Consider the following 13,693-nt stretch of genomic DNA (forward strand, 5'->3'; position numbering starts at 1 on the left):
ATTATCCTGTACCCCCAGTGTCAGTGTCATTATCCTGTACCCCCAGTGTCAGTGTCATTATCCTGTACCCCCAGTGTCAGTGTCATTATCCTGTACCCCCAGTGTCAGTGTCATTATCCTGTATCCCCAGTGTCAGTGTCATTATCCTGTACCCCCAGTGTCAGTGTCATTATCCTGTACCCCCAGTGTCAGTGTCATTATCCTGTACCCCAGGTGTCAGTGTCATTATCCTGTACCCCAGGTGTCACTGTTATACAGACACCCTTCCTGTAATACGACAGCCCCCTAAGTTAGATGATGATTATAAATATAGTAAATCTGTGACTGTAATCATGGTGGTCTGTATCGGGGTACAGACCTCTCATTATGATCGGGTTGATCTCTTCACCCGTGGCAGCTGTAGATCCATCAGCCGCATCTATGTGCACTGGTGATCACTCCGGGCCATCGGACATCCAGCGGGTATGTGCTGACGTGCTGCCACCTGACACTGGGCTGACACATCACACAGTAATGAATGCCGAGATCTGCTCCTCGGAATAGATCTGGCATCTTGCGAGAACACTGATAAATATGTTTTGAGCCGTGGACATAACTTTACAGACACTATGGGCAGCATTAGGAGACGGTTAAGAGCCGGGCACATGAGAACTTGACATTTGCACTGCGGGAATGACATCTGAGCCTAATCCCTCATCATTGGCACTCAGCCCAATCCACGAGCGCAGAACCTGGTTAGAGCGGACATGAATTCTGAACACAGAAGCTTTATACAGCGAATACTTATATAAAGGCCGAATGCAGACATCCGTGACACATGGTCAGGGACTCCTGACCCAAACTTGACAGTCCATATGCAAAGTGCTTAATATCTGTTAAGTGTTCACCACGAGAGGTGATTTGCTAAGCAGTAGGTCAGCGAGAACAGCACGGACAGGAGGAGTTGATGCTGGACTTGAGTTGGAAATATAGGACAATCTACACTTTTGAATAGCAGAACCGAGTGTGCAAACATCACTCTGGAGCCAGAGGGGAGCGTACGTAGTCAGATACATTGGTACAGCAGAGCTGAGTGTGCAGACAGCATCATCGATCAACAGGGTAAAGTATGTAGTCAGACACATTGGTACAGCAGAGCTGAGTGTGCAGACAGACATTTGTAGCGGCAGGGTAAGGTATGTAGTCAGACACTGTCACAGTAGAGCCGAGTGTGCAGACAGAATCATCGAGCAGCAGGGTAAAGTACAGTTATATGAAAAAGTTTGGGCACCCCTATTAATCTTAAGCTTAATGTTTTATAAAAATGGGTTTTTTTGCAACAGCTATTTCAGTTTCATATATCTAATAACTGTTGGACACAGAAATGTTTCTGCCTTGAAATGAGGTTTATTGTACTAACAGAAAATGTGCAATCTGCATTCAAACTAAATTTGACAGCTGCATAAGTATGGGCACCTCACCAGAAAAGTGACATTAATATTTAGTAGATCCTCCTTTTGCAAAAATAACAGCCTCTAGTCGCTTCCTGTAGCTTTTAATGAGTTCCTGGATCCTGGATGAAGGTATTTTTGACCATTCCTCTTTACAAAACAATTCCAGTTCAGGTAAGTTTGATGGTCGCCGAGCATGGGCAGCCCTCTTCATATTATCCCACAGATGTTCAATGATATTCAGGTCTGGGGACTGGGATGGCCATTCCAGAACAGTGTAATTGTTCCTCTGCATGAATGCCTGAGTAGATTTGGAGCGGTGTTTTGGATCATTGTCTTGCTGAAAGCTCCATCCCCTGTGTAACTTCAACTTTGTCACTGATTCATGAACATTATTGTCAATAATCTGCTTACACTGAGAGGAATCCATGCGTCCCTCAACTTTAACAAGATTCCCGGTGCCGGCATTGGCCACACAGCCCCAAAGCATGATGGAACCTCCACCAAATTTTACTGTGGGTAGCAAGTGTTTTTCTTGGAATGCTGTGTTTTTTTGCCGCCATGCATAACGCCTTTTTGTATGACCAAACAACTCAATCTTGGTTTCATGAGTCCACAGGACCTTCTTCCAAAAAGAAATTGGCTTCTCCAAATGTGCTTTTGCATACCTCAGCCGACTCTGTTTGTGGCGTGCTTGCAGAAACGGCTTCTTTCGCATCACTCCCCCATACAGCTTCTTCTTGTGCAAAGTGCGTTGTATAGTTGACCGATGCACAGTGACACCATCTGCAGCAAGTTGATGCTGCAGCTCTCTGGAGGTGACCTGAGGATTGTCCTTGACTGATCTCACCATTCTTCTTCTCTGCCTTTCTGATGTTTTTCTTGGCCTGCCACTTCTGGCCTTAACAAGAACTGTACCTGTGTTCTTCCATTTCCTTACTATGTTTCTCACAGTGGAAATTGACAGGTTAAATCTCTGAGATAGCTTTTTGTATCCTTCCCCTGAACAGCTATGTTGAATAATCTTTGTTTTCAGATCATTTGACAGTTGTTTTGAGGAGCCCATGATGCCACTCTTCAGAGGAGATTCAAACAGGAGAACAACTTGCAAGTGGCCACTTTAAGTAGCTTTTCTCATGATTGCATACACCTGGCTATGAAGTTCAAAGCTCAATGAGGTTACAAAACCAAAAAAAGTGCTTTAGTAAATCAGTACAAAGTAGGTAGGAGTATTTAAAACAAGAAAATGATGAGGGTGCCCATACTTATGCACCTGTCAAATTTAGTTTGAATGCAGATTGCACATTTTCTGTTAGTACAATAAACCTCATTTCAAGGCAGAAACATTACTGTGTCCAACAGTTATTAGATATATGAAACTGAAATAGCTGTTGCAAAAAAAACAATTTTTATAAAACATTAAGCTTAAGATTAATAGGGGTGCCCAAACTTTTTCATATAACTGTATGTAGTCAGACACATTGGTACAGCAGAGCCGAGTGCGCAGACAGCGCTTTGCAGTGGCAGGGTAATGTATGCAGTCAGACACTGTCACAGTAGAGCCAAGTGTGCAGACAGCATCATCGAGCAACAGGGTACAGTATGTAGTCAGACACATTGGAACAGCAGAGCCGAGAGTGCAGACAGACATTTGGAGTGGCAGGGTAATGTATGTAGTCAGACACTGTCACAGTAGAGCAGAGTGTGCAGACAGCGCTTTGGAGCGGCAGGGTAATGTATGTAGTCAGACACATTGGTACAGCAGAGCTGAGTGTGTAGATAGCACCTTGGGGAAGCAGTGTAATGTACATAAATGTACACAAACACATTGGTACAGCAGAGCTGAGTGTGGAGACAGCACATTTGAAGCGCAGAGTAATTTACATACTCAGACACATTGGTATATAAGAGCTGAGTGTGCAGACAACACCTTGGAGCGGCAGGGTAAATTACATAGTCAGACACATTGTCACAGTAGACTCGAGTGTGCAGACAGCATCATCGAGCAGCAGAGTAATGTATGTAGTCATAACCAACACAAGAAAAATAAGTGCAGATAAGTCTCATAAAATTAACCTATTGATTAGTACAAAGATAAAATTAACAACCTGCAAAAAAAAAATCTGAGTATTCCTAAAGACTGGACCAGTACACATAGTATATAAGATATATAAGATAATGCATAGTGAAGGAATAGCTATAAATATGAGAGTATTATGGATCGTCTAGTCTAAAGGCTATATTCTAAGAGTGTCCATAGAGGACTGATCTGATGTGTCCAGGAGTGGAAGATGTGGGTGTACTGGTCTAATCTTTAGGAATACTCTGATTTTTTGCATTTTGTTATTTTTATCATTGTACCAATAAAGAAGTTAATTTTATGAGACTTATCTGCACTTATTTTTCTTGTGTTGGTAATGAGTTTATCCAAGAGTGTGTCTATGGAATGTTATTTTTTCTTGAATCTCTGCTCATATCTGTGTGGGTTTTCATGGTAATGTATGTAGTCAGATACATTGGTACAGCAGAGCTGAGTGTGTAGACAGCACCTTGGGGAAGTAGGGTAATGTACATAAATGTAGAAATATACATATTGGTATAGTAGAACCGAGTGTGCAGACAACCCCTTGGAGTCAGGGTAATGTACGTAGATAGGTACATTGGTACAGTAGAACCGAGTGTGCAGACAACCCCTTGGAGCCAGGGTAATGTACGTAGATAGGTACATTGGTACAGCAGAACCAAGTGTGCAGACATCCCCTCGGAGCCAGGGTAATGTACGTAGCTAGATACATTGGTGCAGTAGAATCGAATGTGCAGACAACCCCTTGGAGCCAGGGTAATGTACGTAGATAGGTGCATTGGTGCAGTAGAACTGAGTGTGCAGACAACCCCTTGGAGCTAGGGTAATGTACGTAGCTATATTGGTACAGTAGAACTGAGTGTGCAGACAACCCCTTGGAGCTAGGGTAATGTACGTAGCTATATTGGTACAGTAGAACTGAGTGTGCAGACAACCCCTTGGAGCTAGGGTAATGTATGTAGATAGGTACATTGGTACAGTAGAACGGAGTGTGCAGACAACCCCTTGGAGCTACAGTTATGTATATAGATAGGTACATTGGTACAGTAGAACTGAGTGTGCAGACAACCCCTTGGAGCTAGGGTTATGTATGTAGATAGGTACATTGGTACAGTAGAACTGAGTTTGCAGACAACCTCTTGGAGCCAGGGTTATGTACGTAGATAGGTACATTGGTACAGTAGAACTGAGTGTGCAGACAAGCGCTTGGAGCCAGGGTAAAGTACGTACATAGGTACATTGGTACAGTAGAACTGAGTGTGCAGACAACCCCTTGGAGCTAGGGTTATGCACGTAGATAGGTACATTGGTACAGTAGAACTGAGTGTGCAGACAACCCCTTGGAGCTACGGTTATGTATATAGATAGGTACATTGGTACAGTAGAACTGAGTGTGCAGACAACCCCTTGGAGCTAGGGTTATGTACGTAGATAGGTACATTGGTACAGTAGAACTGAGTGTGCAGTCAACCCCTTGGAGCTAGGGTTATGTACGTAGATAGGTACATTGGTACAGTAGAACTGAGTGTGCAGACAAGCGCTTGGAGCCAGGGTAAAGTACGTAGATAGGTACATTGGTACAGTAGAACTGAGTGTGCAGACAACCCCTTGGAGCTAGGGTTATGCACGTAGATAGGTACATTGGTACAGTAGAACTGAGTGTTCAGACAGCACCTTGGATTATCAGGGCAATGCATGTAGTCAGGCACACTGGTATAGCAGAGAAGAGTATGTGGACAGCACCTTAGTACAGTAGAGATGTGTAGACAGAGAGGTACAGCAGAGCCGAATTGTGGACAGCACCTTGGACAGCAAATCTAAGATGGATCTAAGGCACCTGGATGTAGCAGAAGCATATGTGCAGACATCACTTTGGAATAGCAGCAGAGGAGTGTTTGTCAAGAGGCACACTTTGAAGAGCCGCAGAAGTGAACTTTCTGGACTATACTTGTTAAAAGAAGGTTCTTAGTGCAAGAATTGGCTAAAGGTGTACCTTTCATTTGATGAGGCCCTGACCTTTTCTATCAGGCATGCCTCTCCATGGCCAAAAGTCTACAAAAATGTAAAATACAGGTGAAATCCAGCACTAACTTAAAAAAAAGCCTGAGGCTATTTTCACACAGTCTTTTTTTGCTGGGGCATAAACTGAGCGGAAACTCCAATTTTTTGTTTATGGTGGGCAAGACTTGGAGTTTACGCTCTGTTTCTACTCCAAAAACTCCTGATAGAAATGGCTAGGGTTCCACCATAGAAAGGTGCACCTTGTTATGGCTGGTGGGCTCAAACAAGTTGGCCAGTCGTGGTTGGTGGGCTCACACAAATTGGCCAGTGGTGGCTAGTGGGCTCATACAAATTAGCCAGTCATGGCTGGTGGACTCGCACAAATTGGCCAGTCGTGGCTGGTGGGCTCACACAAATTGGCCAGTCATGGCTGGTGGGCTCACACAAATTGGCCAAATTGCAGTATAAACTTGATATATTCTATGTTCCCTTGCATCTTTTTAAATACAGTTCTATGCATCTCTCATATCTAGCTGACTCTCCATCTATTAATAGGGTAAGATTGTGCTGGCAGAGCATGTTGGGACTTTTAGTGCTGTGTTAGATGGAGAGCAGGAAGTCAATAACACTGCTGTAAGGGATACTATAACTGCTACCTTAGGCAGTCTCATTATCGTTCCCTGTGACTAATTCTCCATCTCCGATATACTGAATCATCACCAGTGCATTTTATTTGGGAGCCTGCAGCAATCCTGAAGTATCTGCTTGGCGCAGTGTGAAGACAGTACAAAGGTCTCTGATGGGTTCCCCAGGGCGGCTTAATGCACTTCTGATAGGGAGTGACCCATGGCCCTGGACTATTGTGCCGTGGGATTAAATGCAGTGTTCTTCACAGAGCAGAATGAGAAATGAGGAGCAGATATTGCAGACCCCCGGAACCAGTCTCCAGAATTTAGGAAAAACACTGAGCAATAATAAGATGGGGGAAAAAAAATCAACATTAATTTGGGGAGACTAGACTGGATTTATCATAAGAAAAGGAGGAGTTATATGCTCAAAGGGGCATCCCAAGCTCCATGAATTATCAGCCGTCCACTGGATGCTTTATTGTAATTAGTCCTGCGACTGGGAAACCAACTAATGGCCACTACTTACGTAGTGTGAGGGGATCTTAATGGTGTGACCCATGACAACCTAACTAACAACTATCAGTTAAATAGTGGATAGGTGAAAATCTAATGAGTTGGGCGAAACCCTGACTTTTTCCCAAATGAAGGGGAAAAGAATGATTGGACATGTTGAATTTCAATATGCCCCATCCTATTCACTTTGAAGAATTTATCCAGGACTTGAGCTTCCCATACACATTAGATAGGTGTTGGTTATTAAGATTTTTGTGAGCTGGGGGTTTTAGTCATTTTAATGGAGGAAAATTAAAATCCACACAGACATCTCCAGAGAGGGGACGTATCACCCTCACATTGATCAATTGTGGCTAAGGAAGAAAGAAAACTAATTATAACAGGGGAAGTCAGAGCGAGAGCTAACACTTCAGCCTCCCTTGAAGTAGGGCATTCCGGAAGTGACCAGGTAATAACAGCTGGGAAATTTGCTGGGAATGAGATACCAAAGCTGAGATTTGTTCACGCAGAGGTGAGGAAGTACGCTACAAAACCAACAAGCCAGTGGTCAGTGATGTGATTTGCATTGATCCAATATTTATGGGAGATATATTTTCGGCGTTGTAGCGAAGTGACGAACATAAAGCATTCACTCACATCACTGGAAGGCCATTCTAACCCCTCTAACTTAATAACGGTCCAATCAATGATGCTACCCATGCCATTTTTCATCTCTATATAAAAGATAAAATCAAGATAAGAAACATGATGACAATATCTGCTACCTGGGAACTCTAGTGCCCAAGATATCCTGTAAGTTTGGGGAAGGTACAATTCTAACAGATCTAGCAAATCCCACAATCAGCCCCCACATGAGTTCACCAAGAGGAGGTATGTGGACATAACTTTCAGCTAATAAAAAACAGTATTTGGGTTTGAGTGATTGGTCAGTCCTGGAAGGCACACCTTGCTGTGGGTTCTGTCTGTTTTCCTGAGGAATACCTCCCTCCAAGCTCTGAGAAATTTCTGTGACATCATGTTTAGTAATTCTCTTTTTGTTATTCCTTTTTTATTTTATGTAATAGTATATATTGGATTGTTTCGCTCCCATTTTGTAACATATTTGTTTTTTTTATTTAAACACTGCCTACCTTTCTGGATTGAATATATAAAATTGATTTGCTCTTTTCCTCTTGTTCTGTAAACCGCACCCGTGAAGCCATGCACTACCTGTAACGGGCATTGGTTCTTTTTTCTTTTTTTATTGTGGAGCTGGCCACTAGTGGGGCCTTTAAGTATGCAGCAATATAATATAAAGAAAGCTGCTTGGTAATCCTCATTACGGGGACCAGGTAAGTCCTAAAAAAACACTGTCCTGGACTATTTGGAGGGTCTTCAAAATTTTAGAAAGCCTCCTTCAACTCTCCAAAACTATATAGATCAACCAACCAGCTAGCTCTGAAGGAGGAAAACAAATCAAACGGATCTGTAATTTTCAGTATCAGAAGGTACAATCACAACACAGGTGATTAAAAATCATCTACCCACCTAAAACAAAAGTTGCAAGAATGAAATGATTTCTAGAATTGAGATAAAAAAACACTGGTCACTGAAGTTCTGTGTGATTGTTCCTCACTCCAAGCATAGTGTTACTCACCTGGCCTGGCTCCAGCACTGGACTCTGTTACCTCCTTCCCAATAGACGCCTCCCTCTTTGGTAACCTGGCATGCGCCTCTGACGTCATGCTCCCAGGCCTTTTTAGGCTGTCTCAGCAGACTGACAGAGTATTCATGTACGCGTGTTTTCTGTTACCATTCCACCGGGCTCTAGTGTCAAAACCAATTCTGTTGTTCCATTGGGCTTTGCTAGTCTGTCCAAGTGAGTCTCCGAATAACTCTACTAGCTCTGATGTTCCGCTGGGCTCTCATACACCATCCCAACGAGATTCCTGAGGAACCTAGCTCTGCTGTTCCGCTGGCCTTTGCTTATCTGTCCAAGTGAGTCTCCGAATAACTCTACTAGCTCTGATGTTCCGCTGGGCTCTCATACACCATCCCAATGAGATTCCTGAGGAACCTAGCTCTGCTGTTCCGCTGGCCTTTGCTAATCTGTCCAAGTGAGTCTCCGAATAACCCTACTAGCTCTGATGTTCCGCTGGGCTCTCATACACCATCCCAACGAGATTCCTGAGGAACCTAGCTCTGCTGTTCCGCTGGCCTTTGCTTATCTGTCCAAGTGAGTCTCCGAATAACCCTACTAGCTCTGATGTTCCGCTGGGCTCTCATACACCATCCCAACGAGATTCCTGAGGAATCCAGCTCTGATGTTCCACTGGCCTTTGCTAATCCATCCAAGTGAGTCTCCTGACAACCTCATCTTTGTCTCCGCTGGGTTCTACGAATCCATCCAAGTGAATCTCCTTACAATCCCAGATCTGATGTTCCACTGGGCTCTACTGTTCTGTCCAAATGAGTTACCTGTACTTAAAAAAGCCAGCTCTGTTGTTCCACTGGGTTATACTACCCCGCCCAAGTGATTCTCTTGACAAATCTGACTCTGCTTTTCTAAAGGCTCCTGTCTGCATACTTATCTCCGCTATTCCAAAGTGCCTGTTTGCATATTTTGTTCTGTCCATCTTCCTATTCGTTTCCCTGCTGTTCCAAGGCGTTGTCCTGCATACTCAGCTCTACTGTTCCACAAGCAAGATGCCATACAGTATACTCATCTCTGCCATTCCTTCAGTGACCATCCAACCTCTACATCATCCATTGTTCCATCTGGTTCTCCTTGTTGCATCAACATCATCTGTCCATGCTGCATTGATGCATCAGCTCATCCAGACCAAAGACTTGAGGATCCACCTCACCAGGTGAAACATAACACACGGAATCTATCTTCCAATGGATACAATTTCTCTGTTGGATCCATTTTCAGGTACTTAGAAGTTTTTTTTTTGCAACTCTCAATGTTTGGAGATGCTGGAATGTCCAACCTTATTATATAGTCTGACTGATCCAAACTGGATCCCCATTGAGAACCACCCAAAAAAAAGGTCTAAGAGATTTCTTGTCCATTTTGCTTCTTGTATCTACTTTCAAATTCCTTATCATTTGCTAATCCTCTTTGAATGAACGTGTCTTACCAATGTCCATGAGGAGGTGACCTCAACATTGAAGTCAGAGCCTCCTTGGTGAACCTGCGAGCTGTTTTGCTCATACATTTTAATAGCCTACAGATTGGAGGACGCCATTGCGGATGCTAAATTGACACTTCGGGTCATCGGGTGATCTCCCGAATGTTGTCATTAAGCAGTAAAAAGAGCTGAATGTTTCATTCAAAAAGGAAGAATTAGATTTACGAAAATAAATAATTAAATAAAAATGTACAATTCCCGACTTGCCTATTATTTCTGTGCATTGATAGGTTTCCATGCTGCCATAATAACTTTGATACAGAACCAGTATCTCCCAATATCCTGCTCGAACGTTGCTTAATGACTATCACAGCAGCAGCCGTACAGGACATGATGATAAATAATGGCATCTAATGAAATATACAGCAATTTCACACCATCCGAGAGGGGAACAAAAAAAAAATAGACAAGTGTTCTTGCCCTTAAGACACAATGCTAATAAGTATTCATTAACAAGGGATGTACGCACAGGATATCAGACTGTGCTCTATGAATTATGCAAAACACCCACCAAATGCCGGGGTGTCAGAAACGAGAGCCAATATCCAAAGTCATTAATATTCCTCAACATACATGTATATCACAAGGCATCTGCGCATGAGCCCAGACCATGAAATGGTGAAGGGATTGATCATTTTTATAAAACTGCTAATATTTCCTATATTTTCTTATATTGTATATTATATTTTATTTATATATTTTATTTACATTTAATGTTTAATTTTTTTTTATTTCACTATTTGTATTTTTCCGAAATTTATTTTGTTTTTAAAGTATTTTATTATTTACGATAATTTTTTTATTTGTATTTTTTTAAGTTTATTATTTAAAATGATTATTTAAATCTTTTATTTTACTTTTTATTATTTGTATTTTTTTATGATGTTTATTATTTAGAAAGTATATCTACAATAATTCTTTTATTTTTTTGTTTTTTATGACTTTTTTAAAATCTATTATTTACGACAATTCTTTTATATTAGTTTATTTGCCTTTTTAATGACATTATATAAAATGTATATTTAAGATAATTCTTTTATTCCACTTTTTTGTATTTTTTAATGACGATTATTATTTAAACTGTAGGTTATTATTTATGATAATTCTTTTAGTTTACTTTTTTAAATGCTTTCTTTTATAACATTATTTAAAATGTATATTTAAGATAATTATTTTAGTCCACTCTATTTGTATTTTTTAATGATGATTTTTTTATTTAAACTGTAGTTTATTATTTAGGATAATTCTTTTATTTTACTTTTTTAATGAATTTTTTATTTTTTCTAATATTTTCAATTTTTTTTTATTATTCTTTTTAATGACATTTAAGACTTTTCTATTTACTTTTAATTTAATTTTTTTCTTATGTAGACAGTGAACAATTGTCTCAAATGTATCTTCCTTTACTTTAAGCCTTTGTCTTACCGGGGAAGGGGGGGGTGGATGAGTGGGGGGAGGGGAACCCGAGGAAAATTAGGCTTAATTTCAGTATGCTAATAGCGGTGTGTATGAAACAATGTAATCAAGGACGCGTGTGCAACTATAATTTAATTCCTGACGTGGGGCTGACAGCTAAAAGGGGGAGGAAGAGTGGAGAGGAGGAAGAAAAGAGGAGAAGACAAAAGGAAGGCAGGCATTTTCGGAGCACGACGGTTTCGACCTCCTTTATGACACATCACAGTCCGTGTTTTTGAGGTTCCTTTTTCTAAAATCGCATAACCAAAAAGGTTTAGAGGAAGACTAGAATCACACGAACAGATGGATGGATTTCTACTCAGTTTAGACCCGTCTGATCAGACAGATGCAAAGGACAAATTTTTCATTATAATTCGGATTTCCTTACACTCCCCCCCTCCCCCCCCCCAAAAAAAAGAAAGTGTCAGTTGAAGCCCAAACAAGAATCGTGCAATTATTCCCAGCAGGATGTGGCAGATTTAATTTGCCCAGTTGGGATTTTAGAATGCGGAGTGGGGAATACATGAAGCTGAGGGAGAAAGGGGGATGAATAGGTAATGTAGCAAGAAGAAAAAGAAAAAAGCAATAGGGCATGCCATCCAATTAACCCTACAGACCAAAAACCAGGACCGGGCTTTTAAAGAATCCTAAAAATTATTTATCTATAAACAGAATCCAGTGTTCAAACCGCGACTGTCCGCAGAAGATCCGGGTTACACGTTAGAGCAACTCAAAAGATGGCAAAAGCAGCATGTGAGGATGGCCACGACGTGTGCAACTCGATGTCAAAAAATTGCTCAAAGGGCTACTCCCCCGGATAGGTGAGAACCTTCCGATTCATAAGGGATCTGAGCGCTGGGCTGAGAATTAGGCTCCGAAATGCCCTTCCTTGGAACAGAGTGGTGGCATGGTATGCACGCCGCTGGACCATTCATTGTGCGCCACCAATCCATTCATTGTGGACCATCAGAACATTCATTGTTCGCCAACGTTCTATTCATTGTGCACCACCGGTTCATTCATTGTTCGCCAACGGTCCATTCATTGTGCACCACCGGTTCACTAATTGTGCACCAACAGTCTATTCCTAGTGAGCCAGCGGACCATTCATTGTGCACCAGCGGACCATTCATTGTGCACAACCGGTTCATTCATTGTTCGCCAACGGTCCATTCATTGTGCGCCACCGGACCATTCATTTTGCACCAACAGTCTATTCCTAGTGAGCCAGCGGACCATTCATTTTGCACCAACAGTCTATTCCTAGTGAGCCAGCGGACCATTCATTATTCGCCAACGGTCCATTCATTGTGCGCCACCGGACCATTCATTTTGCACCAACAGTCTATTCCTAGTGAGCCAGCGGACCATTCATTTTGCACCAACAGTCTATTCCTAGTGAGCCAGCGGACCATTCATTGTTCGCCAACGGTCCATTCATTGTGCGCCACCGGACCATTCATTTTGCACCAACAGTCTATTCCTAGTGAGCCAGCGGACCATTCATTGTGCACCAACGGTTCATTCATTGTGCACAATCGGACTATTCATTGTGCGCCACCAGACCATTTATTGTACGCCACCGGTTCATTCATTGTGCGCCAACAGTCTATTCACAGTGAGCCAGCGGACCATTCATTGTGCACCAACAGTTCATTCATTGTGCACCAACAGACTATTCATAGTGAGCCAGCGGACCATTCATTGTGCACCAACAGTTCATTCATTGTGCACCATCAGACTATTCATTGTGCGCCGCCGGACCATTCATTGTGCGCCAAAGGTCCATTCATTATTCATTGTGTGCCAACGGTCCATTCATTGTGCGCCACTGGACCATTCATTGTGCACCAACAGTCTATTCATAGTGAGCCAGCGGACCATTCATTGTACACCAATGGATCATTCATTGTGCACCAACGGTCCATTCATTGTACGCCAGCGAACCATTCATTGTGTGTCAACGGTCCATTCATTGTGAGCCATCGGTCCATTCATTGCGCGCCAGTGATCCATTCATTGCGCGCCAACGGTCCATTCATTGTGCGCCAACGGTCCATTCATTGTGCGCCACCGGACCATTTATTGTGCGCCAGCGATCCATTCATTGCGCACCAGTGATCCATTCATTGCACGCCAGCGATCCATTCATTGCACGCCAGCGATCCATTCATTGCACGCCAGCGATCCATTCATTGCGCACCAGTGATCCATTCATTGCACGCCAGCGATCCATTCATTGCACGCCAGCGATCCATTCATTGCGCGCCACTGGAACATTCATTGTGCATCACCGGTCCATTCATTGTGCTGTAGGAAACAGCTGAGAACAGTGTCCCTGGCAGCTCCAAAGACCATGAATGATGCAAGCATTTCTGAGCCAGATTCCTGCAGATAGGTGATAACTAT

General features: G+C 42.4%; 1 protein-coding gene across 8 annotated transcripts in view; it reads right to left on the minus strand.

Annotated features, from left to right (window-relative positions):
• The window catches only part of MSRA (methionine sulfoxide reductase A), a 283,315-nt gene that overhangs the window by 180,677 nt on the left and 88,945 nt on the right, over positions 1 to 13,693 (minus strand). The window contains exon 1 of one of the 8 annotated variants that reach the window (XM_077291726.1): positions 359 to 383. The exons of the other annotated variants lie outside the window; for them this stretch is intronic. Coding sequence (XP_077147841.1) covers positions 359 to 365 — 7 coding nt within the window. The 5' untranslated portion in view covers positions 366 to 383. Of the gene's footprint in view, positions 1 to 358; positions 384 to 13,693 lie in introns of those variants that run through there. 8 annotated transcript variants of the gene reach the window in all.

The sequence above is a fragment of the Ranitomeya variabilis genome, chromosome 2 (assembly GCF_051348905.1).
Source record: "Ranitomeya variabilis isolate aRanVar5 chromosome 2, aRanVar5.hap1, whole genome shotgun sequence".
Taxonomy (NCBI): domain Eukaryota; kingdom Metazoa; phylum Chordata; class Amphibia; order Anura; family Dendrobatidae; genus Ranitomeya; species Ranitomeya variabilis.